Here is a 25,387-nt window from a genome sequence, read left to right on the forward strand (position 1 = left end):
GGTCCTAAGGTTTGAACTCAGGCCTGGGCATTATCGCTGATCTTCTTTCACTCTAGGATGGCACCATACCACTGGAGCACAGCTCTACTTCTGGCTTTTTAGTCATTTTTATTGGAGATATGAGCCTCGTGGACTTGTCTGCCTGGGTTGGCTGTGAACAGCTATCCTCAGATCTCAGGCTCTTTAGTAGCTAGGATTATATGTGTAAGCCACCAGCAACCAACTTAAGACAAGCACTTTTACTAGATCATGTTAAGTGTCACTGACAAATTTACATTAATTTGACAAATTTTTCCCCCTTTCCATATAAAAATTAGCATAATTTGATCAAGATTAAATTGTCATTACCTTGAGAAAAATGCATGCTATATCATTTTATATATAACTATAACAACTATATATGTGTGTATATATATATATATCTGTTGTAACAGAATTGTAAATAGAAATTGATACTGTTTGACAATGTGTTCCAGCACAGCTTACACCAAAATCACATTAAATAAGAACCATATTGTTACTTAAAATGCTAATTTCATTGCTTGCTTCTGCAGGACATATACTAATATGAGAAGACAGGAAGATTAGCATGGTCCCTGCAAAAGGATGCTGTGCAAATTTGTGAAGTGTTCTACATTTTTAAAGAAATAGCTAGTTTTTCTAGATAATTTTTTGTGTGTGCTGGTACTAAGATTTGAATTTAGAGCCTTGCACTGTTCTTGGCTTTTCCATTCTACCATTTGAGCCACACCTCCACTTCTGGCTTTCTGCTAGTTAATTAGAGATCCAAGATAGATAGAGACTCATAGATTTTTTTGCTTGAGCTAGCTTTGAACCTTAATCCTCACATCTCAGCTTTTGGAGTAGCTAGGATTACAGGTTAAAACAGTACCAGTGTTCAAATTGTTCAAAAATGTATATCTGTATATATACACATATACACACGTGTGTTAATACATAATTTGTATGATGTGAAGGATAATAGACATTTGTTTTCATAACTGATGTCTTTGATATAAACAGTTTATTGTTTATTTGGACCTATTGGTAGAGTTATTAGACTAAAACACTATATGCTTATTTTCCTCTTGCTGGGGGGATTGTTTTCTTATAGATGATGGATTTAGAAGAAGTAATACCTTTGGATTGTTGTCGCCTTGTTAAGTATGATGAGTTCCATGATTATCTGGAACGATCATATGAAGGAGAAGAAGATACCCCAATGGGACTTCTCCTAGGTGGAGTCAAGTCAACATACATGTTTGATCTTCTGTTAGAGACAAGAAAGCCTGATCAAGTTTTTCAGTCTTACAAACCTGGAGGTAAGCAATTATATGCTATTTTGAGTTGCAGTAGACTTAAAATTTTAACAAGAAAATGTTTTGTTAATAGAAACGTAATTCAGGTCTGCTATGTTCCTAAAATGTAGATCATTCTGACATATTAGGAGATGGCAATAAGCTTGTGGTTAAGTTCTAGATTATTTTCAAAGAGCTGTTTAATGTAGAACATCATTTCTAGCTCATAGTCTTGAGGCTATTTCTTCTCCAGTACATAGTATTAACTCATTCAGTGCTGAATAATTCTGTAAATACCTAGAGTTACCAACTGATGGGAGGATCATCTGTATCCCCTCCCCCTTGAAATCAAAGCATATTTCCATAAAGTATAATCTGCTTTTCAGGATTTCTGAAATGGGTCATTTATACCATTGTCAGTGTTTTAAATTTCTCCATCCACTACTTCTATAGTCCCAGAAACTTTGGTGAGTGTGCCATTGACTTTTAGTACATTTGAAGCTTTAAAAAAAAAATTGACATAGAAAAGCAAAGTGCCTAGTTTCCCAAGAATAATCTTTAGAGTCAGTTATAGGATCTTTCTCATATCCAGAGTATTCTACTAATCTTATGTAAATTGTAATTAATAGAAGACAAATCCAAATCTTTAAATGATTTCACAATTTTTTTCTGTTGTACATTGACTTTAAGTTCCTTGCGTCAGTGATAAATCAGAACTCAGATTTCAGTTCTCTAATTTTCAGCTCTCCTTATTTCATGAATGATCCTCTTTCCAAAGAACATTAAATATAACACTCTTCCAAGGAACTGGCCTGCCTTTTCCATGGGAAAATTTATTTCTGAAAACCTACACTGCTTGTTTTAGTCAGACCCTGCTCTTTGGTTTTTATTTGTTTTGTTTTTTGTTTCTGTGCCCATTCTGGGGCTTGGACACAGTCCCTGTGCTTTCTTGCTCAAGGTCAGTGCTCTGCCACAGCTCCACTTTGGGCTGTTTTGCTGGTTAAGTGGAAATGAGAGTTATAGACTGAACTGTCCAGTATTGCTTCAAACTGTGATCCTCAGATTTCAACCTCTTAGTAGCTAGGATTAAAGGCATGAGTCACTGGCACCTGGCAGACCCTGCTCTTTTCATTAGAGTCTCCTGAGGGACAGATAGGAGGGAGAAAAAAATGTGTGTGTGTGTATTGTACATATATATATATATCAAAGCACAGTATTAAATCTGCAATAAAGCCTTGAAAAACTTCTAAATGTGGCTATGGGTTATAAGATATCAACAATTTCATTAAGTATCAAGATCTTAGGGGGCTGGGAATATGGCCTAGTTGCAAGAATGCTTGCCTTGTATACATGAGGCCCTGGGTTCGATTCCCCAGCACCACATATACAGAAAATGGCCAGAAGTGGCACTGTGGCTCAAGTGGCAGAGTGCTAGCCTTGAGCAAGAAGAAGCCAGGGACAGTGCTTAGGCCCTGAGTCCGAGGCCCAGGACTGGCCAAAAAAAAAAAAAAAAAAGATCTTAGAATATTGTCATTTAGGTTAATAAGATAAGAGGAAAACTGAGATGGACGTTCAATGAATACAAGAAGGATGAAAAATACAGTGCTTGAAGATTGTTTGGTTATTTCTTTTTTAAGAAACAAAATTGGCAAGGCTGGGAATATGGCCGAGTGGTAGAGTGCTTGTCTCACATACATGAAGCCCTGGGTTCAATTCCTCAGCACCACATATATAGAAAAAAGCCAGAAGTCTCACTGTGGCTCAAGTGGCAGAGTGCTAGCCTTGAGCAAAAAAGCCAGGGACAGTGCTCAGGCCCTGAGTTCAAGCCCCAGGATTATGTGCAAAATCCTTTGGTGAAGGCTGTTTGAAAGCAATTTGGATTATATATATCCTCTAGTATTTGCTTAATGTTTACTTAGTGTAGTGGTTTTGGTCTATATTTATAGGTTTGAATTTGTATTTTATGCTTGATCTTAGCCAAAAAAAACAAGAAGTTTTTGGACTTATATTTTTATTTTTTTATTTATTTATTTTGGCCAGTCCTGGGCCTTGGACTCAGAGCCTGAGCACTGTTCCTGGCTTCTTTTTGCTCAAGGCTAGCACTCTGCCACTTGAGCCACAGCGCCACTTCTGGCCATTTTCTCCATATGTGGTGCTGGGGAATTGAACCCAGGGCCTCAGGTATACAAGGCAAACACTCTTGCCACTAGGCCATATCCCCAGCCCTGGACTTATATTTTTAATATGCTTCATAAATTTCACAGTGAATAAGATTTTAGAAGGAGAAAAAATACTGTATTTTTTGTAATCTGTACTGCATACATCAAAAGTAATGCTTAATGAAGGTTACTATTTGCATTTTTTTAAGATCTAGGAGAAATTTTTATCCATTCTCATGTCTATATTTGCTTGTATTGTGATAAATTACAGCTTAGTTCATAACATGTTAATATATATAATACACACTGATCATATTGAAAAATTAGAAAGTAATGTCTTTGTCATTTTTAAAATATGAAGAATGTAAAGCTCACATTTTAAAAATAACCTCTGGGGCTGGGGATATGGCCTAGTGGCGAGAGAGCTTGCCTCGTATACATGAGGCCCTGGGTTCGATTCCCCAGCACCACATATACAGAAAACAGCCGGAAGTGGCGCTGTGGCTCAAGTGGCAGAGTGCTAGCCTTGAGCAAAAAGGAAGCCAGGGACAGTGCTCAGGCCCTGAGTCCAAGCCCCAGGACTGGCCAAAATACAAAAAAAAAAAAAAAAAAATAACTTCTGTTTATATTTTTATGTCTTCTAATGTGATAGAAGTGATGGTGAAAGTTCATGCTGTTGATCTGAAGGCAGAGACTGTAGATGCTCCTATAACTGTCCGGGCTTATTTAAATCAAACAGTTTCTGAGTTCAAACAACTGATTTCAAAGGTAAGTTTGAAGGTCTGCTATGTATGAGATACTGTGTGGACGTTTTAATTAAGATTTAATTGGCTCTACCCTAAGAAGGCAATAGTTATGACACAACCCATAGTAGGATAGAAGGACACCTAAGTAGAAGAAATAGGTTGAACAAAACATGGAGATTACAATTGGTGAGGGCAATACATAGGACATTGAGTTAGCTTTAGCTGGATCACATCTGTTTGTTTCCAGTAAGTCTTTAAATGCTAAACACAAAAATTGGATTTTTTTTTTTTGGTGCAGAAATACAAAGTAGATATTTAAAAAAAAAATTTTTTTTTGAGCTGAGCTTATTTATTTTATTTATTTATTTTGGCCAGTCCTGGGCTTGAACTCAGGGCCAGAACACTGTCCCTGGCTTCTTTTTTGCTCAGAGCTACTACTCTGCCACTTGAGCCACAGCACCACTTCTGGCTTTTTCTATATATGTGGTGCTGAGTAATTGAAACCCGGGCTTCCTGTATACAAGGCAAGCACTCTTGCCACTAGGCCATATTCCCAGCCCCCTTATTTTTTTTAATTTATATATTTTTTTGTTGATCATGGGGCTTGAACTTCATGCGGCCTAGGTGCTGTCCCTGAGCTCTTTTGTTTAAGGCTACTACTGTACTACTTTGAGCCACAGTACCACTTCCACGGAGTATAGTTTTGTTTTCTCAAGTTCAGTAATGGTATGATCAGATGTGTGGTACAGAATAGTAAATCCAGTGACACTAGATAGACTGGCATTGTAGAAGCCTTAAGGGTGAGTCAGGAGTGAAGAATGATGAAGCTGCCGAAATAATTCCAGTTCATAGCTAGAAATGAGATAAGACATAGATTATGAGAGTGCCTTTATAAGCTTACTCTTCAGGACATGTAATTAGCAAATGTAACAGAAGAGCACAGATAAACTTTTGAGGGGTTTCAAATTTGGGTAATAGAAAGATAGCAAGATATTAAAAGCAATAGAGGAATGACTAGGGAAGCAGATTTAACCCAGAAGTTAATGAGCTAAATATTGGCCCCATTTTGAGTGTTAGTAATAAAGAACATAGTCCCAGTCAAATGCTTCAGCTAGAAAATACAATAATGAAAACATTTAAGAACAAGTTAGCAAATGAATTGATCTATTTCAGACAGATGGTTATTATCCTTCCAGGATCCCAAACTCTATAGAACATTATAAGCATAGGCAAAAATTTTCAAGATTCCTGAACTCCAGGTTGAGTCCTTTGTTTAGGTTAAATGATTCAGTAATTACACATCAAGAAGTTGACTCTAGTTTTCAGCTACTTATCTTTTGATTTTAAAAAAAAATCTCTTTAGGAGTTTTCATACTTAACAGGAACTGTTTAAGTGCTAGTAAAAAAAAATTGTGACATGTGAAAGAGTTGACAGTTCTTGTTATTTATTTTTCTCTTTTTCCAGTCCTTGAACTCAGGATCTGAGCACTGTCCCTGGCTTCTTTTTGCTCAAGGCTAGCACTCTACCACTTGAGCCACAGCACCACTTCCGCCTTTTTCTGTTTACGTGGTGCTGAGGAATTGAACCCAGGGCTTCCTGCATGCTAGGCAAGCACTCTACCACTAACCCACATTCCAGGCCTTGGCAGTTCTTGTTATTATGTATAAAAAAATAAAAACAACAAAGGCATGATGGCACACACTGGTAGTTACATAACTGTGGCCAGCCCTGGCAAAGTTAGCAGACTAACCATGAAAGGTCAGGGGACATGGCTCAATTGTTAGAGTACTGCATTAGGATGCTTGAGATCCTGCGTTCAATCCTCAATTCCTGTAAAGTTTTTAACACTTTAACTAAAGTAATTGTGTCCAGAAAACAAAATTATGCGTTCAGATTTTATGATAGTTTTTCATAAATACATAACTATTATTTTGCTATTACTAGTGTTGTTATTGCCCAATACATTTAAAAAACGTGAATGCCAAATATAAAACTTTAGTTCTGTGCAGAGTTAAAGTACTGAGATAGGAAGTGGGGGGAAAATAATGAACTCCCCCTTTGGTGAAGTTAATAGTCCTGAAGAAAAATATGTTTAGAGAATCAATGTAGTCACCAAACATGGTATCTAGTAAATATAGCATTTTAAACTAGCTACTAGGATGCCTAAGAATTGTTATCCATAGCTAGTATCATTATTTGTATAGAAAACAGTTTTTTTTTAATGTAATTTAAGGGTAGCCCAGAAATTGATGTACAAAGGGTAAATAAATGCAGCAGTGGTACTCACTAGACACTATTGAAAATGATCTCTACAACTTGTAGCGGGGGGTAGGAGGGAAAAACTGAAAGAGAGCAAGGGACAGGGTAATATTGTCCAGAAAGAAATGTACACTATCTGACATACAACTAACCTTTCTGTACACCACCTTTATAATAACTAAAAAATTAAAGAAAAAAGTGTAAATTATTTTTATCATTCTGTGTGAAATTCATAAAATGACACCAAAATATTAAGACAGTAAAATTTTAGGCCAACTCATCATTAATTTAATCTTTTTATTTTACACAAAGGAAACTGATTTAATAAACCATTAGCAACTATTCATAGAATATAGTGTGTCAAAAGCGCTATGAAGCCATGTCAGTTTGACATCAGCTCTGAAAGTTAGCTACTCAGTTCCTTTGGAATCTTACTTGTCTGGCAAATTTTAAAGTGTGCTTTTTTTTTTTATTAAATTCTTTTACTTGTAGGTTGTTCATTTACCTATTGAAACAATGAGAATAGTGCTGGAACGTTGCTATAATGATTTACGTCTTCTCGGTGTACCCAGTAAAACCTTGAAAGCTGAAGGTTTCTTTAGAAGTAACAAGGTACATCTTTTTATTGTCATTGCTGTTTACTGTGCTTTGATAATTATGAATTTAAGTTTGGTATTATAAACCTGCCTTCTAGAGCTAGCCATCTGAAAGTAGCCTTTTAAATTCACATGTCCTCCTTATAACTACCTTTTTTGTACTCAGGTTAAATCAGCCATCTTCTCTGAATCAGTCTTACCATTTCTCCTCCTTGCTTTTGTTCATATGTAACCATCACTTGAAATGTTACATTTCCTCCCCATTATCCTGATTATCCTGCTCCTTTGATGAAGCCTTTGTAACTATCTACCCACAATGCTTATATGTTCTGAAATTTTGTCCTTAAGCTTCATCATGAAACAAATACTTGCACTAAGAGTCAGAGGCATCTTTAGTCCAGAGAAAATGATAGTCTTAATTGAACTAGTGAGTGTTATTCCTTTTGCCCCTCATTTATCTCATACTAATCCTCCTGTTTTGTATTCATGTTCTGTGTTCAATTTGTCATATGAGTTTATTCCTAATGTCATTGGCTTACTCTAGATAGACTGCATCCAAAATTTCCTTTTTCTTTTTCCAGGCTTATTCATTTTAGTGCACCTTGGTCTTTTATCTCATTTAATTTCTCTAGAATTATTTTCAGATCCCACCCTGCAGTTTCCATTCACCAAAAGTTTCTTGTAATCACCTTTTGGATGTGATATTTGTGCACACATGTGTAGCATCAAAACATAAAGTCTACCTAACACTATATTAGGATGAGGCATGCAGAAGGAATTTAACCTTTTTTAAAAAATGATTAGCAGTCTGAATTTGTAACATTTACTAAATGATAGTATTAATCTTTTTACTGACAAACCCTTCAGAATTTATACTACATGTATTTCATTTTGTTTTAAATCCTTTTATTAGACTGAGTGTGTGGCTCAAGAGTTACAGCCCAAGCACAAGACCCTCAGTTCAATCCTAGTACCACCAAAAGTCAGAAAACAAAAAGTTTTACTATGGAATTTTTTTTCTTTTTTCTTTTTTTTTTTTTTTTTTTTTTTTTTTGCCAGTCCTGGGCCTTGGACTCAGGGCCTGAGCACTGTCCCTGGCCTCTCTTTGCTCAAGGCTAGCACTCTGCCATTTCTGGCCATTTTCTATGTATGTGGTGCTAGGGAATCGAACCCAGGGCTTCATGTATACAAGGCAAGCACTCTTGCCACTAGGCCATATTCCCAGCCCCCTACTATGGAAAATTTCAATAAAGAGAATTCTGTAGATGCCCTTCCATGTCACTGTCACTCAGCTTCTGCATATCAACTCTTGATTTACCTAAATTATCAACCCCCAAAGATTATTTGTAAAATTTTCTGTGTCATATCATTTCACCTATAAATAATGTGAACATAAAAATCTTCAGGTTAAGAACTTTTTTGTTTGCTTTTTGTTTTGTTTTGTGCTTTTTTGTGTATGCTGGTCCTGGGGCTTGAACTAAGGGCCTAAACATTGTGCTCAAGGCTAGTGCGCTACCACTTGAATGACATCTCTACCTCTGGCTTTTTTTTCTTTTTTGTGGTTGATTGGAACTAAGAGTCTCACAAGTGTTCCTACCTTTGCTGGCTTCATACTGTGATCCTCAGATCTCAACCTCCCAAATAGTTAGGGTTACAAGAAGAGCCACCAAGGCCCAGCTCAGGATAAGGATATTAAAAAATAACTAACTAACTACATTATATATCTAAATAAAATTTGTTAGGCATCAAAATCTAGAGTATAAATTTAATGGGCAAAGTACTTGGTTTCATAATAAAGTTTCAAGGAAGCAAAAAAGCAAATATGAAACGAGAATGTGTAGCACATCATAAACATCCGAATTATACTAAGTACTTTATTTGGATCCTGCCTTAAATCATATTGAAAAACATTTTATAGGATAATCAGGGAAATTTAAACATTGGTTAGATGATAGGTGTTTCTTTTGTTTGAAACACCTTGCTTTGCCAATGTCTTTGTGTGTGTGTGTGTGTGTGTGTGTGTGTGTGTGTGTGTGTCCATGCTAAACTTTGATTTCCTAAAAGGCAGCATGTATAAAAAAGACTTTCTGAAAAAAACAGCCCAGTTAAACAAGGTATATATCTTTCTGTCTATCCATGTCTGCCCATCTTCTCTTAGTGTAGTTTTTTGGCTAGTTACAAAAACATGAGTTCTTAATTCTTTTTTTATTTAGTCACAAAGACCAAATTGTTCTTTAGAAATTTCATCACCAAAATCCTGCTGTTTATGTGATGTCTTTCTGATGATGAATGAGAATGTCAATAACATTAATGGATATAAAATGACTCTTACTTATACTGTTTTAGGTGTTTGTTGAAAGTTCTGAGACCTTGGATTACCAAGTGGCCTTTACAGATTCTCATTTATGGAAACTCTTGGATCGACATGCAAATACAATCAGGTTATTTGTTTTGCTACCTGAGCAGTCCCCAGGATCGTACTCTAAAAGGACAGCATACCAGAAAGCTGGAGGGGATTCTGGAAATGTGGATGATGACTGTGAAAGAGTGAAAGGACCTGTAGGAAGCTTAAAGTCTGTGGAAGCTATTCTAGAAGAAAGCACTGAAAAGCTCAAAAGCTTGTCTCTGCAGCAGCAACAGGATGGAGACAATGGGGACAGCAGCAAAAGCACTGAGACAAGTGACTTTGAGAACATTGAATCACCTCTCAATGAGAGGGACTCTTCAACGTCTGTGGATAACAGAGAACTGGAGCAGCACATTCAGACTTCTGACCCAGAAAATTTTCAGTCTGAAGAACGATCAGACTCAGATGTGAATAATGACAGGAGTACAAGTTCAGTGGACAGTGATATCCTTAGTTCCAGCCATAGCAGTGATACTTTGTGCAATGCAGATAGCGCTCAGATCCCTTTGGCTAATGGTCTTGATTCTCACAGTATCACAAGTAGTAGAAGAACTAAAGCAAATGAAGGAAAAAAGGAGACATGGGATACAGCAGAAGAAGACTCTGGTACTGATAGTGAATATGATGAGAGTGGCAAGAGTAGGGGAGAAATGCAGTACATGTATTTCAAAGCAGATCCTTATGCTGCAGACGAAGGTTCTGGGGAAGGACACAAATGTATGTACTTCAAACAATGTCCTTGTATGTACTTGAAACAATTTTTTTCTCTTTATTTAAATTTTTAGGCATTAGGTCTTTAGCCATCCTATCAAAAAAAAGTTAAGAAGTATTAGACACTTAATTCTAAGACAGTCTGTAACTTTCTGGACTATAAGATAATTGTCTTTCCTTTTCATCAAGATTATGGTGAACAGTATTCTTAGCCTCTTCATTACACAGTAGTTGTATCCAATTCTGGTGAAACAAATAACAAAAACAATAAAATTCAATAATAGGAAAGAATTATGGTATTAGTATTAAGTAGAACATTGAGGAATAGTTTAAAAAGAAATTATACATCCTCTTCTATAAAAGTTCAGATGCTTAAAAAAAAATTCAATATTCAGTGCCTCACAGGGAAATTTTTGATTTGTGCATTCCTCTTTTCCATCCCCAAGTTACAAACAACATTCTTTAAAAAAATCCATACTTAATTTTTACTTTGATTGGATTCTCTTTTAGTGGTTTGGTTTAGTTTGATTTGGTATGGGTTTTTTAGGGCAGGATGGGTGGTCATTTTGTTCTGGTTTCTTTGTGCATGTGTGCCGCTGAAGCTCACACCCAGAGCCTCTTGGATGTTGTCATGCACTTTACCACTGAGTTATACCCCCATCTGTTTTAATTTTTACTGTAAAATAACACAGGCAGCATAAAAACTAGAAGTTGTGAATTGCCTAAATATAAAAAGATAGAGGAGATTTGTTACTGTTGGCATTTATGACAAATAATGATAGTAAAAACTTACCACCATTTTAACATTATAAGAGATTTTCAAAAAGAACTTAAAAATCCTCAAACCAAACTAGTCAAAACAATAGGCAAGACAAAAATTTTTTAATGTAAAAAGGAAATAGGTTAAGAATGAAATACTTTACATTGTTCTTTAAGAAGTATTACAATTTTCCCTTATTTTTTTAGCTATCAAAATGCTTATTCTCAAAGCTTCTCTGAAATCAGTGAGGCAAATACTGGCATAATCATCTGACAAATAAGAAAACAAACTCCTAAGGGATGATGGTTTGGCCAAAAGTACATATGTAGATAATAAGCAGTAGGACTAGTAATAGAATTTAAGGACTCTAATTGAGTGCAGTTGCTCCTTATGCATTTGGAAGAGAACTGTACATTTCATCTTCCATTCATCCATACACCAAATTTTTTCCTAATCTCTTCTAGATGCCTAGGTCCTGAGTAAATGCTAGAAATAGAGATGACTGAGATACTAAGATATCTCTAATGGAGAATATTTATTTATACAGCCAACCATTTCTTTTTGTAAGAATGTTGCCTTTTTTTTTTTAATAGTGCTAAGTTTGTGACTCACAACTATAATTCCAGCATACAAGAGTCTGAGGTCTTAGAATCAAGGCTCAAAGCCAGCCTGGGTAGACAAATCCAAGAGATTCTTATCCCCATGGTGTAGTTGAATTGTGGCTCAAGTGGGAGAGCACCAGCTAAGACTGAAGAAGCCATAGATAAGGCCCAAAGTTCAGCAGCCCCCCACCCCCCAGTTCTGGGAGGGGCGGGGGAGTGCTGTGACACTTGTAGTCTCCAAAGTCTGTCATTTGAAAGAAAGTAGAGGGCTGTGCATAGAAGCATCATGTCTATTTACAGGTTACTCATGAGATAAGAGATTGGGAGGATTGTGGTTCAAGGACAGTCCAGACAAAGTTGGTGAGATACCACCCTTCCCCCATCTCAGCCAATAACCAGGGCAGAGTGTCAAGTTACTAATCCAAACTACAGGGGGTGGCATAGGTTAAGAGGATCATGGTCTAGTCCAGCTGTGAGCAAAAGCACAAGACCCTACCCGAAAATTTTTTTTAAAAAAGGAAAAGGATGGGAAGGGAGTGTGGTGAATCAAGTGGTAAACCATCTGCCTAGCAAGAAGGAAGCCCTAAATTCAAAACTCTAGTACCACGAAAAAGGAAAGGAAAATAAAGTATAGAATAGCAGAATGAAATCAGTAATTAAGGTATCTCAATGTTTTTAACCAGCTAAATCCAAATAACACTGTGTCATATAACATCCATACATTTATAGAAACCCAAAAGTGAAAGTGTGCACTGGAAGCCAAAATGGAGACCGAAATTGTTATATGATGGTTTGTGTTTCCATGGAGGAGCACCTCTCATAAGGCTCATTAGTATGCATTACTTTAACAGCTCGGTGGCATTGGTGGTATTAGACATTTTTCACTGATGATATAATAGGCTAAATAGTTTGAGATCAAAGAGCTAGTAGGCCATACTATTAGGATCCCACTTGGGTATTTTGCTGGTAAGCCCCCACTCACTCCATGCTGCCACCACTGCTACCTCTTCACATCCTAGGAAAGTAGCCAGTGGCTACTGTGCATTCTTTCCATACTCAAACTTCAGAATTACTGGAAAAATGAAAAGTAGCTCCTCTTTAGGAAAAGATAGGACACTTTTCTTAGTTTGTTTTAGAATGATGTGCTTAAAGTTTTGACACAGTTGTCAACATTAAGAATACTCAGAATTATACTTGAAAAGTCTTAGTTCTTTCTCACCATACGTAATAAAATATTTAACAGGGAAATCATTGGCCAGTTTAGCCTCTTCTGAAAATTCATACTGCATTAATTTATTAGTGTTGAGTAAAAGTATAGTAAGCACAGTGATGAAGAGAAACTACTTAGGCTTTCAGAAACTACACAGAAGGTTTAGAAAAGCCCTAGAAAATGCTCATGTTTAGAAGCTGGTTTGGAGATAAGAGGGATACTAGCCAGCAACTGGGTTCTTGAGCAGTCTATGCTGACTTACCACATTCCTCAGTGACCTGAACGTAGGTCCTGGGAAAGCTTGGGGGTAATGCAGAAGCATGGGTTGCTCACAGAGATGAAATGGCTGGCATTAGTAGACAAAACAAAGAAGTAAATAACAAGGAATGACACTATACAGAGCATATGTGATAAGTACACACATGTAGCATGTATATACACTATCAGGATCAGAATTATGTCAGGAAGTAATTTTAGACCATCTTATTTTACTGTGTTCTAGTTGCCATCTGTAGGTGGGATGTGCCAACAGGAAGACCAAGGTAGGAAAATAGCAAGTGTAGTGTATTTATATTGAAATGACTTAGTTCAACTTTGATTCACCTCCTTAAAGAAATACATAAGAGAAAGGAAAGCCTTTCAGACATTTTGAAGTTGAGTTATAAAGAGATGGAATGTTTAGTTTTTAGAGGTAGACTAATTGGTATGCTGGTCATCTCTAAAGTTCTAAAATAATAATATCCAATAGATTATTTTGCCAAGACTCTATAAGCATTACACACACACAGAGAGAGAAACACATAAGGAAATGTAAATACTATTATTTACATTTAACAGTAAAAGTATCAAGTACAGACAAGTTAGTAAGTCACAGTTCCAACTCCAGTACACAGAGAGGAGCCAGGCCTTCTACTCACTTAGTGCCAATCTCCATACTGAACTGTATCAATAAATTAAACATTTGTATCTTCTGTGACATCACTACTAGAGATGAGGAGAGAAACCAAAATGGGAGTGATACTACTAGAAGTCACTGTCACTATACCTGTTTTAACAATCTGAGACTGGTTGTTAGAATCCTATGAGAAAATTGAAGCTCAGAGTAGATGCCCTGCATACAAACATTAACTAAAGTTAGCAGAGCTGAAACTCAAACCATAGGCTTTTGATTTTTAGTCAGGTAATTTTTCCATTACACTCTTTGAAAATATTCAGTACCTCGGTAGCATTAACCAAAGCTTATTTGCCAAAGGCTACGTTGTTAACATGTAGGGAAATGTTTAAGGTTTAGAAATTTAAAACAAAAAATTAATTCAAAAGGTTTATAGTACACAAAATTCCTCACCTCAAATTCTAATTCATACTGATCATATTTTCTATTAATCATATGGTAATATTTTCTGTGTATCATAATCAGGAAAAATGTACATTAATTCATTTGAAAAACCTATCTGGGAAAACTAAACCCAAGAGTTGAGATGACTTGAAAATGTAAACCAGCGTCATCCTTAATATTTGGTGTAGATTTCTTGGAAAAACGATCTACTTTGAGGGAGCAGTAGGTTGTAGAACAACCTGAAATAGCATGGTGGCTCTTGTATTTGGCCCTGCCAAAAGAGACAGAGGCAGCTAAGTTAAAATCTAACACAAAAGGAGTACTTTTTCCTGTGTGCAGTATAATGAAAAGGATATGGTCTGTATTGTTTATACTGAAACGTTTCTTTTCCATGTTCATGTTTTGTTTGTTTTTTGCTTAGGGTTGATGGTGCATGTTGATAAAAGAATTACTCTGGCAGCTTTCAAGCAACAGTTAGAGCCCTTTGTTGGAGTTTTATCCTCTCACTTCAAGGTCTTTCGAGTGTATGCCAGCAACCAAGAGTTTGAGAGCGTCCGACTGAATGAAACACTTTCATCATTTTCAGATGACAATAAGGTTGATTAATCTTTATGCAAGTAGAGTGCTTTAAAAGATAGCTTTGCAACCTTACACTATGGTGGGAAGTACCCCGATGACTAGTGGTTATTTGGGGTGTTTGGATTGTTTTTCCATATCCACAAGTTGTTAAATGTTAACAGTGTGTGTCAGTTACTGTTCTAGGTGCTGGGGATTCAGAGGTAAAAGACGTATCTGTTCTCAGACATTAATCTCTGGGGGATTCGTAAAACAAAAGTAAATAATCAGATAAGAATGTTGTTCTCCTGAGAAAGTCCATCTAAAACAATGTTCCTAATTTACAGATCACAATTAGACTGGGGAGAGCACTTAAAAAAGGAGAATACAGAGTTAAAGTGTACCAGCTTCTAGTTAATGAACAAGAGGTGAGTAATGCATCTAAAGGTATTATAAGGTTATTTATTATAGTTAACTAAATACAACTGTAAGTTGTGGGGTTTTTACTAGTCTTCTGTTAGTATTCAAGTGTTAGAGTACCAGCTGTGAATGAAAAAGTGAAGTGATACTGAAAGGCCCTGAGTTTAAGCCTCAAAGAAAGGAACCATGAATACATTATCCTAGTTAATCTTCACACTGACACAGCCACAGCGAGGAAGTTACTGGCCTCAATTTATAGTTGAGAGAACTAATGTACCTAGATGTTAATTAAATAAACTTGCCCAAGCTGACCTGATGAGAAGGCTAAAATTTGAAACTAGAAGATAGACCTCTAAACTTGGCCATTTATTGTCACATTGTGAAGAATATATAGATAACATCTTAATCCTAACTTTAATGTATAATTCAAACTCGCATTGTTTGCTTATATTCCCAGCCATGCAAGTTTCTGCTAGATGCTGTTTTTGCTAAAGGAATGACTGTACGGCAATCAAAAGAGGAATTAGTTCCTCAACTCAGGGAGCAATGTGGCTTAGAGCTCAGTATTGACAGGTAATGTAAAATTACAGTGTTAGCAGACTGAGAAAAGATTGTGTGGTCATTTGATACAGACTGGTATGATTTTCTAATCCTAGAAGAATTAAATTTTTGTACTATTTAGAATTTTTGTAAGGTAAAATAGTGAAGATTAAGCAACAGTATCAAAATTCTGTTTGAATTTCCTATGAAGGTTACAAAATTTGAAGTGCTGGGAACATTTCTTCTGGATTTTTTTCCCAAAATTTAATCAGTAAATAACTATTTACATAATTTATTTTCCCTCACTACCAGATTAGTGTCAATTTTTTAAATTAAGAATTTCAAATCATAGTAACCTTAAATGTGTTATATTTGTAGGTTTCGTCTAAGAAAAAAAACATGGAAGAATCCTGGCACTGTCTTTTTGGATTATCATATTTATGAAGAAGATATTAATATTTCCAGCAACTGGGAAGTTTTCCTTGAAGTTCTTGATGGTATTATCAATATTTTTGTAGGGAAATATCAGTTAGAAATACTCCAAAATCAATAGAAGCCTATAGATTAATTTTTCATCAAATGAGTTACCAGGAATGTAATGCAAAACACGGTGTTTGTTGTTAAGCTTTATCCCTAGCTTGGAGTGGAGGAGGTTGGTTTAAATTCCCCTGGGTCCTATATAACTACTTGTTATCTTTAGGGAATGTCTAATGTCTTTCCACTTTCTCTGCATCCATTTTGCCCTTTAAATATGTTTTATCTCTAATTTTGAAAATGCAGCTTGACGGTCAGATTTTTTTTAATTATGCTGTACAGAAAAAGAACTAATATTTAGTTTTGTGTCCTTTTCCATTGTGTATTGTTTTTTTTTTTTCTGTTGAGGCTGTGGTACTGATCATTTCTCAGTCATTTTTGAGGACAGCTGTATTAGGTACCTAGGCTTTCATAAAAGTACTACAGAGTGGCTTAAACAACAGAAATTCCCTTTTTTTCTTTCATATCAAACATTTTACTATGTAGATAGTAAAAAAAATTGGGAAATTAGGAGAGTGATTATATTGTTTAAACAATAGATGTAAAAAATTAAACTATGAGACAAGGATAGAACTTTTTTTTTTTGCCAGTCCTGGGCCTTGGACTCAGGGCCTGAGCACTGTCCCTGGCTTCCTTTTGCTCAAGGCTAGCACTCTGCCACTTGAGCCACAGCGCCACTTCTGGCCGTTTTCTGTATATGTGGTGCTGGGGAATTGAACCCAGGGCCTCATGTATACGAGGCAAGCTCTCTTGCCACTAGGCCATATCTCCAGCCCAAGGATAGAACTTTTTAATATTCATCAACCATACCTTAAATGAGACATCCATATTTAAATGCAGCATTGATTAAAGAGGGGTGGTAATAATCAATTACATTTATTTGTTTCTTACTACCTTATTTTTCTTCTTTATTTTAAATCAGCATTTATAGTAAAGAAACAAGCTCCTTAAGGCATACTATTATAATTATATATGTATATTGACCAATTCCTGCTGGTGGAAGTCAAACCAGCAAGATTTATTGAAATTTCTTCACTGAAATGTCACATGAATAGATTCACATTTATCATTTGGGGATTCTCTGTGTGTATGTGATTGTTGCTGGTTAATTGGGGATAAGAGTCTCTCAGATTTGTCTGCTCTGGGTAGCTTGGAACCATGTTCCTCAGATCTCTGCCTCCTAAGTAGCTAAGATTACAGACCTGAGCTACTGGGATCTGGCTTATTACAACTGTAATTCTTGGTACTGGTGGGTCTATTCCTTCTAAGGTCTTCTAAGGGAGAATCTATTCCATGCCCCTCCCCGAGTTTCTGGAGGTTTGTTGTCTCTTTGGCAGTTTAGGCTTATAGATGTAGCACCCTAGTCTTTACCTTCATCTTACATGGTGTTCTCCATGTAGGCTCATCTACCCATACTATTTGGACTCTGCCTTAGGGCAGACTTGATTATCAGTATACAGAAAAAAATAAAGTTACATTCTGAGGTACTAGGGATATAGACTTCTTATCTTTTGGGAGAGAAATAGTTCACTCATAACAGTGATCTAGAAGAACATCTATATTTTTAATCCATTTTCACTTTCAACATTGGGATATTTGACATATTATGATTTTGAAAGAGATAGTGGGAAGGAAATTGGCTTTAGAGAGATCACATCAAGGTAAGTAATTTGTTAACAATTCTAGATATTTTATATAAGAGTCTGACAGCCTTTAGAGCTGAACTATATTAACACACCACCTCTTACAGACTCTTTTAGGTCTAATTCCAATTTCAATTGTTGAAATTACATTTTTTGAATTGTTGAAATTCTCATTAGTTGCAAATTAAGTGGGGAGTAAAGAAGTACCAATGCACCATCTGCCTTGTTACATGAGCAAGTGTTCCAGACTCTGATTTCCTTCTCTGTGTCTAAATTCTTAGTAATAACCACTATATCTGGGTAGTAGGAAGTGATGCTAAATGACATAGAAATTGCCCTATATAGGGAAAGGACTGTACATATATTAGCAGAGGTAGATTATCTAGAAAGTAGTGCTAAAGTATTGCATTGCAGTTGTGCATTCGTAAATGTATACATATATTGTTAACACACACACACACACACACACACACACACACACACACACACACACACGGCACTCTACCCCTTGGGGGCCATACCTGTTTTACTTTGTTTTGCTAGTTAATTGGAGATAAGAGTTCCTTGGATTTTTCTGCCTGAGCTGGTTTCAATCCAGACCCTCAGATCTTAGCCTCCTGAGTAGCAAGGATTGTAAGCTGGAGTCACCAGCACATGGCCATATCAGTATATACTTTAACATCTAAACATTTGAATAAGAGTTGAGCCATGTGATTAAGATTAAATCCAAAAATACTGTCCTTTTAGCTGTAGTTAGTCAGGCACTGCTTATTCCCTGGTGCTACAAAAATAAGTAATAGCCAGAGGCTGTGGACATTGTCTGTGGAAGACTCAGAGCTGCAAACCTGCTATATTAAAACGAGAGGTAATAAGGAGCTGAATCAGTTCCTTCATTCTTACACATACCAGAGAGACAAGTGACATCTGAACTAGATTTTGATAAATTGAGGAGCAAATGAAAACAAGATTTCTGATATCTTTATAGTAACCACTAGAGAAGAAAAGATCGAAGATGCAGGGAAGAGAATAAACTGCAAAATGTTCAACAGTAGTCAGGAAGGAGTAGAATTAGCAGTACTGGATGAAGGGTGGCTTTTATAAAAGAATAATTGTCTTCTGAGACTGGAAGAAAGAATAAATGTGTTACTCTTAAAACTATTTGGGATAAATGGTTTCTTTTGTTCCCACTTTTAATGAATAACACCTGGAATAAATATTTTTGTTAAGTCAGGAAATACAGGAAAAGTCAAATTATCAACCCTTAGAATAGAATATATTATAAGGGTATAATCTTGCATGTTCTTAGGGGTAGAGAAGATGAAGTCCATGTCACAGCTTGCCCTTTTATCACGACGGTGGAGGCCTTCAGAGATGAAGTTGGATCCCTTCCAGGAGGTTGTGTTGGAGAGCAGTAGTGTTGATGAATTAAGAGAGAAGGTAAGTTCATTTTAAACAAAATGAAGCTGAGACTTTTTTTTTCTTGTATTGCCTAGTGTTGCCTACCAACCCACTATTTTTTTTTGCCTGTCCTGGGACTTGAACTCAGCTGAGCCTTGGGCACTGTCCCTGAATTTATTTTGCTCAAGGCTAGCACTCTACCACTTGAGCTACAGTACCACTTCCAGCTTTTTCTGTATATATTTTACTGATCAATTGGACCCAAGGCTTCATGCATGCTAGGCAAGCATTCTACCACTAAGCCACCTTCCCAGCCCCAACCCCCTATTGACAGCAGGTTTTCTTGGTCTTCATTACACCTTAAATCATATTCTGGTTGATTCTTTGAAAATTACTTTGGCTCCTAGTCATCTATAAGTGGACCTTTACTTTCTGTCACTTGAATCAAAATCCAAATGAAAGTTTGTTCTGTATTTTAGAGTGGAAACTAAAAAGTTTCTGCAGAGAGGGTGATTTATCCCATCAATGATACTAACTCAGTAGGCATTTTGAAATTTTATCTTTGTACATAATACCAGACACAAAAATAAATTCTAAATGTACTAAATTTACATAAAAAATAAAGCAAAATTACAAATGGACTAGATTAATGTATTCAATGCTAAAATAAGATCATAATCCTAGAAAACATATTCATGAAGATAATACCAGAAGCCATAACAAGATATGCTACACAAAAGCTTAAATCTTCTGCAAAGCCAAAACTATAGCCCCAAATAGGAATAATAAAGTAAATGTATAAAACAAACTATAAGCAAAGCTAAAAGTCTTAACAGAGGAAAAATAATTTGAAATTATATGAATTATGACTGCCATAATTTATATGAAGCTACTACCTTAAGGAAAGGATGAACAGTCTAATTTAAAAATAGGCAAAGAAAATTTAAAAATAAATAAATAGACAACGGACATATAAATAGATAAATAAGTGCCAGCATCTGGGGGACAGTTAAAGAAATGCCCATGCAGTGATACCTCATATGTAATAATTGTATTATTAAATAAGTAATAATCCAGTACCACCTGGGATGAGGAATGAGTTAACCAACATACTTGGTTAAGCCAAAGGTGTCTTCCTCAACCTTCACTTTTTTAAGTTCATATTGGCCCAGGGCTTTATTTAGGATGTTACAGAGAGAGAAAAGTTGGATAACAAGTCACCCAGAAAGATGGATAACAGAAAATACAAAAGTAAAGTGGTAAGCAACTTCAGTAACAGATCCAGGATGCCAGGATAATATGAGAACCTGTCTTTTGACTCCGATGACTGAAGAAGGTCAAACACTCAACACATACCAGAGTTTTCTACTAGTATCATTCAGATTCCAGTCAAATGTCCTACAGCCAGTCACAGCCCCTACAGGGCTCTATGGTTCCCACAAGCATGCAATTTATATCTCATTTATTTACAAACGTATGTATATGTGTGTATATATAATTTATATCTCATATATGTATGTCTATATGCACATCATGTGTTATATTTGCACACATATTTATGGAAGTATATGCACACATATATTAAAACCATTTTCCCCATGTTTGTTTGGTGAAGATTTAGAAACTGAAGTGATAGCTGAAATTGCCCATGTTGAGAGAACAGGTGATGTGGCACACTTTCATTATTAAAATTGATGTAAATTTTACAGGCTTCCATTTGGTACTGCCAGTATTCCAGAAGTACAACTTCATGTCTAGGAATTTAATCTGTGTGAAGCTACTTTGTATCACATTTTTCTGTATAATATTATTTATAGAGATATCTCATAAGTACAGTTTTACATACTTTAGAACTGTGTGAATGTAACTGCGTATATGTAGGAAAAGATTTAGATAAAATACACTAATTACATACTAACTAGATTTTTCTGAGACATGATATGTTTGTAGAATTCTACTTTCTAGCTTTTGTGGGCGGGGGCACACGAGTTGAACTATGAGACTAACACTTTTAGGCAGACATTCTGCCAAGTGAACACAAACTAGAGCCCTTATAAGTTTTTATGTCAAACATGTTATTTTTCTGAAAGTAAGCTATTTCTGTTAGAGGTATAAAAGGAAAATAACTTTTCTAAGCAAATTTATTTTTTAATAAACTTACATAGGCCTTATCTTTTACAGCTGACTGAAATCAGTGGAATTCCTTTGGAAGATCTAGAATTTGCCAAGGTAAAAGCCCAAGAGTGTTTGCATCTGCAGATTGAGACACCGTAAATACAGCAAATGGTGTGATTTATTCATTCATTCTTTTCTCTTTAGGGTAGAGGAACTTTTCCTTGTGATATTTCTGTCCTAGATATTCATCAGGATTTGGATTGGAATCCTAAAGTTTCTACCCTGAATGTCTGGCCTCTTTATATCTGTGATGACGGTGCAGTCATATTTTACAGGTAACATTCAGTGTTTTTGTTGCTTCCAGTGATAAAACATTTTTGGTGTACATGTATATCTTGTTTCCATTTCTTTACTATGGTTTTGATATCATTTGTCACTGACATATAGTACAATGATAGCCATGTGTATTATAATTTGAAGTCTTCTAGTAATCACATTAAAAATAGTAAAAAGAAATGCATAAATTTAACAAAATGATTTTAATCCAATATATCCAAGATGTTACTACATGCTACCAAAATCTTTTAAAGTCATTTATGGGGTATTTTATGTTTTCTTGTTCTAAGTCTTAGAAATATTATGCATTGTACTACTCGCAGATCTTAATCTAGACCAGACATATTTCAGTTGCTAGCCAGGTGTGACTAATGGCTACCATATTGAATAACACAGATACAGAGGAAAATGATAATCCTTGGAGCCTGGCAGATGTAGGTTGAAACCTAGCTTTCATTATTTACTCAGCTATTTATCTGTAAAATGATGACAATAATCACTTTGTGGTAAGATTATAGGAAAATTAGAACTGTTTCCTAGCATGTTTAATGATGTTAGATACTGTTGCTTTTAATAATGACGAGGAAATTATTCTGTGCCATTTTGAGAAGTGAGCAATGCACTGGCATGACAAACATGTTAGAAATCTAGGATATTCTGGTAGCTGAGGTTATATAACTTCCCCAGTGACAAACCAGATTTCATTATTCTGCTGAGAAATATCAGAGTATTCAATATTGAATTAGAGGCAGATGGCTATCTGGTCTAATACACAGTTCATATTTATATTTTAAATAAAGAGATAAAACAGAAGAAATAATGGAGTTGACAGAGGAGCAACGAAATGAACTGATGAAGAAAGAAAGCAGTCGACTCCAGAAGACTGGACATCGTGTGACATACTCACCTCGGAAAGAGAAAGCACTAAAAATATATCTGGATGGAGCGCCAAATAAAGACTTGACTCAAGACTGACTCTGTTAGTTTAGCATTTTCATGGGGGATTTGTGGTTTTAATTAGATGGTTCACTACTACTGTGTAGTGCCATTATGGCCGGACATGGTTGGGATAACCCAGCGATACCAGCACTGATTGGACAGCCCTTCACCAATCAGAAGCTCAGTGCCCAGTGGGCACTGTTTGACTTGGAATCATGTTGTGCACTATAGTCAAATGTACTGTAAAGTGAAAAAGGGATGTGCAAAATAATAAAATCCAAGCAGAACCTGCTAATATAAAAGGGGAAGGGGAATGAGCAAACTTCTCTAAATGCGGACAAATGTGCACATAGCTGCTAGTGAAACTAGCTTCAAACAGGATGCTCATAGCTTAATAATAAAAGCTGTGCAAAGGCCATGAGTGAATGAATCTTCTGTTTATTTCCCTGATACACACATTACCTCATTGACAATTCAGAAGTAAATGCAACGTATCCTGACTCTTGGAGCTAAAAGGAGCTGAAGAAAGAAACTCTTAAACCAGCCATAACCCAGAAAAGAATTGTGAGGTTATGTTCTTACTTGGTTTCATTTTTACAAAATGTTAACATGATTCTGGAAATTATTTCAAAGCATTTCCCTTAGAGGGCTCCCAGCAGGTGGCAGCTCAGATTGCTGCAGTTTTGTAATTACAACTGGTTGTACTTAAGTTCTGGGTGCAGAGAATATGTTTCACTTGTTCATTCAGCATGTAAATAAAATCCTGTTGAGTTGCCATAATTGCAGTTCAGCTATTTCCCATGATCATCCTCCTTGCTTATCATTTGTCTGTCCATGTATACATGAAGAAGTTGAGCAGTCGATGTAAATGTTGCACTCAGTGAGGTTCCTCAGTGCTGGATCCTGTAGGATTGTATTTGCCCTTGTTAACAAGGTTTTTCTGTTCAGCAGCTTCATTTTTTTTTCCTCTTTGTACATTTATTTTTCAAGATTTCAAGTTTGAATCTCCTAGTGCTTGTAAATCCTGTATTAATTAATTTTTAGAGTCAATTTGTAGTCCCATGTGATTTAACCTTGTTGGACATGTTCTTCCATCATATGGAATGAACTTGCTACTAAATTGCGGTGCAGGCCAACGCAGTCAACATGATTTCATAGCAGAGTCTGTCAGAATCAGCAAGCTCTTGCTTTGCTAAATGAAACCATACAATACACACAACTCCGTAAATTTTGAGATTCTAATTTATAAAAATCAATAAAAAGGTTTTGGTAAAACTTTTTCATGCAGATGCTGTTTACAACAATGAACATGCCAATAAAACAGTTGTTCATTCTGTTGTGTTATGTTAGTCATTAAACTTTTGTGGATGAAGAATCTAAGAACAGATTTGTTACTTTAATATTTTGAAAATATATTGAATAATTTTTCTATGATGAGGTATATAAACAGTCAGGTTCTCATAAGTGAAATGAAAAGTATTCATATCTAACTTTGAGGGGGATCCTGTCAGTACCCAGAATAAGATTCTGAACTCTTTCCTTTTATGGAAGATGTACTAGGAAGTAGCATTAAAGTTGGCTGAATGGTTTGAATATAGTCATTGATAATTCTATATCTTAAAGGTCTCTTAGAATCAACAAAGCAAAAAATCTTTTGTAAGGTATTTCTCTGGCTAATTCTTCTTTGAAAACTGTACAGCTTTCAGCAGAGTCTGCACTAGTTGAATTGGTGGTGTTCTGAAAGGAAAAATCTGCAACAGTTGCGAGGAAATGTCTTGTGGGGTCCTGGATTTGATAAGGACGACAAATTGGTGGTGGCCAAGACCTGTTTTCTGGGAGTGTATGGATTGTTTCTAGGATTTACTTCTGGCAAGCAGAGGAGGCAGATTTGTATTTGAAATGGGCTTTGGGGTTTGGTTTGCTTTGGTTTGGTATGCTTTGGTTTGCCTTAAGAGTAAATGGCAAATTTCTCTGCTCCTCCGTTTGTGCCTTCTGCTCTGGCTTTGTTGTTGCTCATTGTGTATTTAACTGCTGCTTCTCAAATAAGCGTATTGCAAATACGAAGAATAGAGAAAATATATTTCATTATAGAAAGGAAAAAAATAAAAGCTTTTTGCTTTTCAGTGCCTGCTAATAGTGAATGAAAACACAATGTTGCACTTTAATAATCTCAGTAAAGGACATGGCAAGATTTTCAGAATGAGTTTATAGAGGTAGGCTACCACGTATCCGTCCCTTGGGCCTCAGAGTCAGGTAAGCATCCAAACTCCAGAGGCAGCACTGTGAGTCAAGTGCCTGAGCCAGGGAGGGTGGAGCCCATGGTCTCCTGTCTCCTAAGACAGGGAGGTTGAATGCAACGAGTTGTGACCCTACAACCTTACCTGAGGCAGTTACTAGGGTGAAAGGTGCCTTCTGGCCAAAGAAACCTGAGCTGTGGTTTCAAGACCAAGCCCTGTTTACCTGGCTTGCATAAACCTGCTAGTTGAAGGTCTGCTTCTCAAAAAAGTTACAACAGTGATGCTGTAAGACAAAATAGTGCATGAAGGAAGCTTGTTTGTTGGTTGATCTCTTGTAATGGAAAACATTTTACAATTCTGAGAAGGTGGGATTCTAGCTAGAACAAAGAGGGAAGAGCCACTAGCTGCAGACACACTGTTGGGAGTGGTTTGTGATACTTTATACACAGTGGCTGAGAGCACTCCAGTCGTCCCCTGGGGGCTGAGCTAACAAGTGCACGGCATCACCACACTGCAGTGTTGTCACTAAACCCAGAAGTGATCTGGGAATGTATGGAACACAATAAAAATCATTTGTTCTGGTCA

At 36.2% G+C, this 25,387-nt stretch overlaps 1 protein-coding gene and 1 pseudogene across 2 annotated transcripts in view; both read left to right on the top strand.

Moving 5' to 3' along the window:
* Usp47 (ubiquitin specific peptidase 47) overlaps window positions 1-25,387 on the top strand; it is an 88,170-nt gene extending 62,783 nt beyond the window's left edge. For both annotated transcript variants that reach the window (XM_048361188.1, XM_048361189.1), the window contains 12 exons: window positions 1,115-1,322; window positions 4,110-4,225; window positions 6,956-7,075; window positions 9,406-10,183; window positions 14,507-14,682; window positions 14,988-15,068; window positions 15,518-15,633; window positions 15,979-16,097; window positions 19,084-19,214; window positions 21,357-21,404; window positions 21,495-21,625; window positions 22,427-25,387. In XM_048361188.1, coding sequence (XP_048217145.1) covers window positions 1,115-1,322; window positions 4,110-4,225; window positions 6,956-7,075; window positions 9,406-10,183; window positions 14,507-14,682; window positions 14,988-15,068; window positions 15,518-15,633; window positions 15,979-16,097; window positions 19,084-19,214; window positions 21,357-21,404; window positions 21,495-21,625; window positions 22,427-22,601 — 2,199 coding nt within the window. In that variant the 3' untranslated portion in view covers window positions 22,602-25,387. The remainder of the gene's footprint in view (window positions 1-1,114; window positions 1,323-4,109; window positions 4,226-6,955; window positions 7,076-9,405; window positions 10,184-14,506; window positions 14,683-14,987; window positions 15,069-15,517; window positions 15,634-15,978; window positions 16,098-19,083; window positions 19,215-21,356; window positions 21,405-21,494; window positions 21,626-22,426) is intronic.
* Window positions 541-641, top strand: LOC125362836 (annotated as a pseudogene).

This window comes from Perognathus longimembris, chromosome 13 (genome assembly GCF_023159225.1).
Source record: "Perognathus longimembris pacificus isolate PPM17 chromosome 13, ASM2315922v1, whole genome shotgun sequence".
Classification (NCBI taxonomy): Eukaryota; Metazoa; Chordata; class Mammalia; order Rodentia; family Heteromyidae; genus Perognathus; species Perognathus longimembris.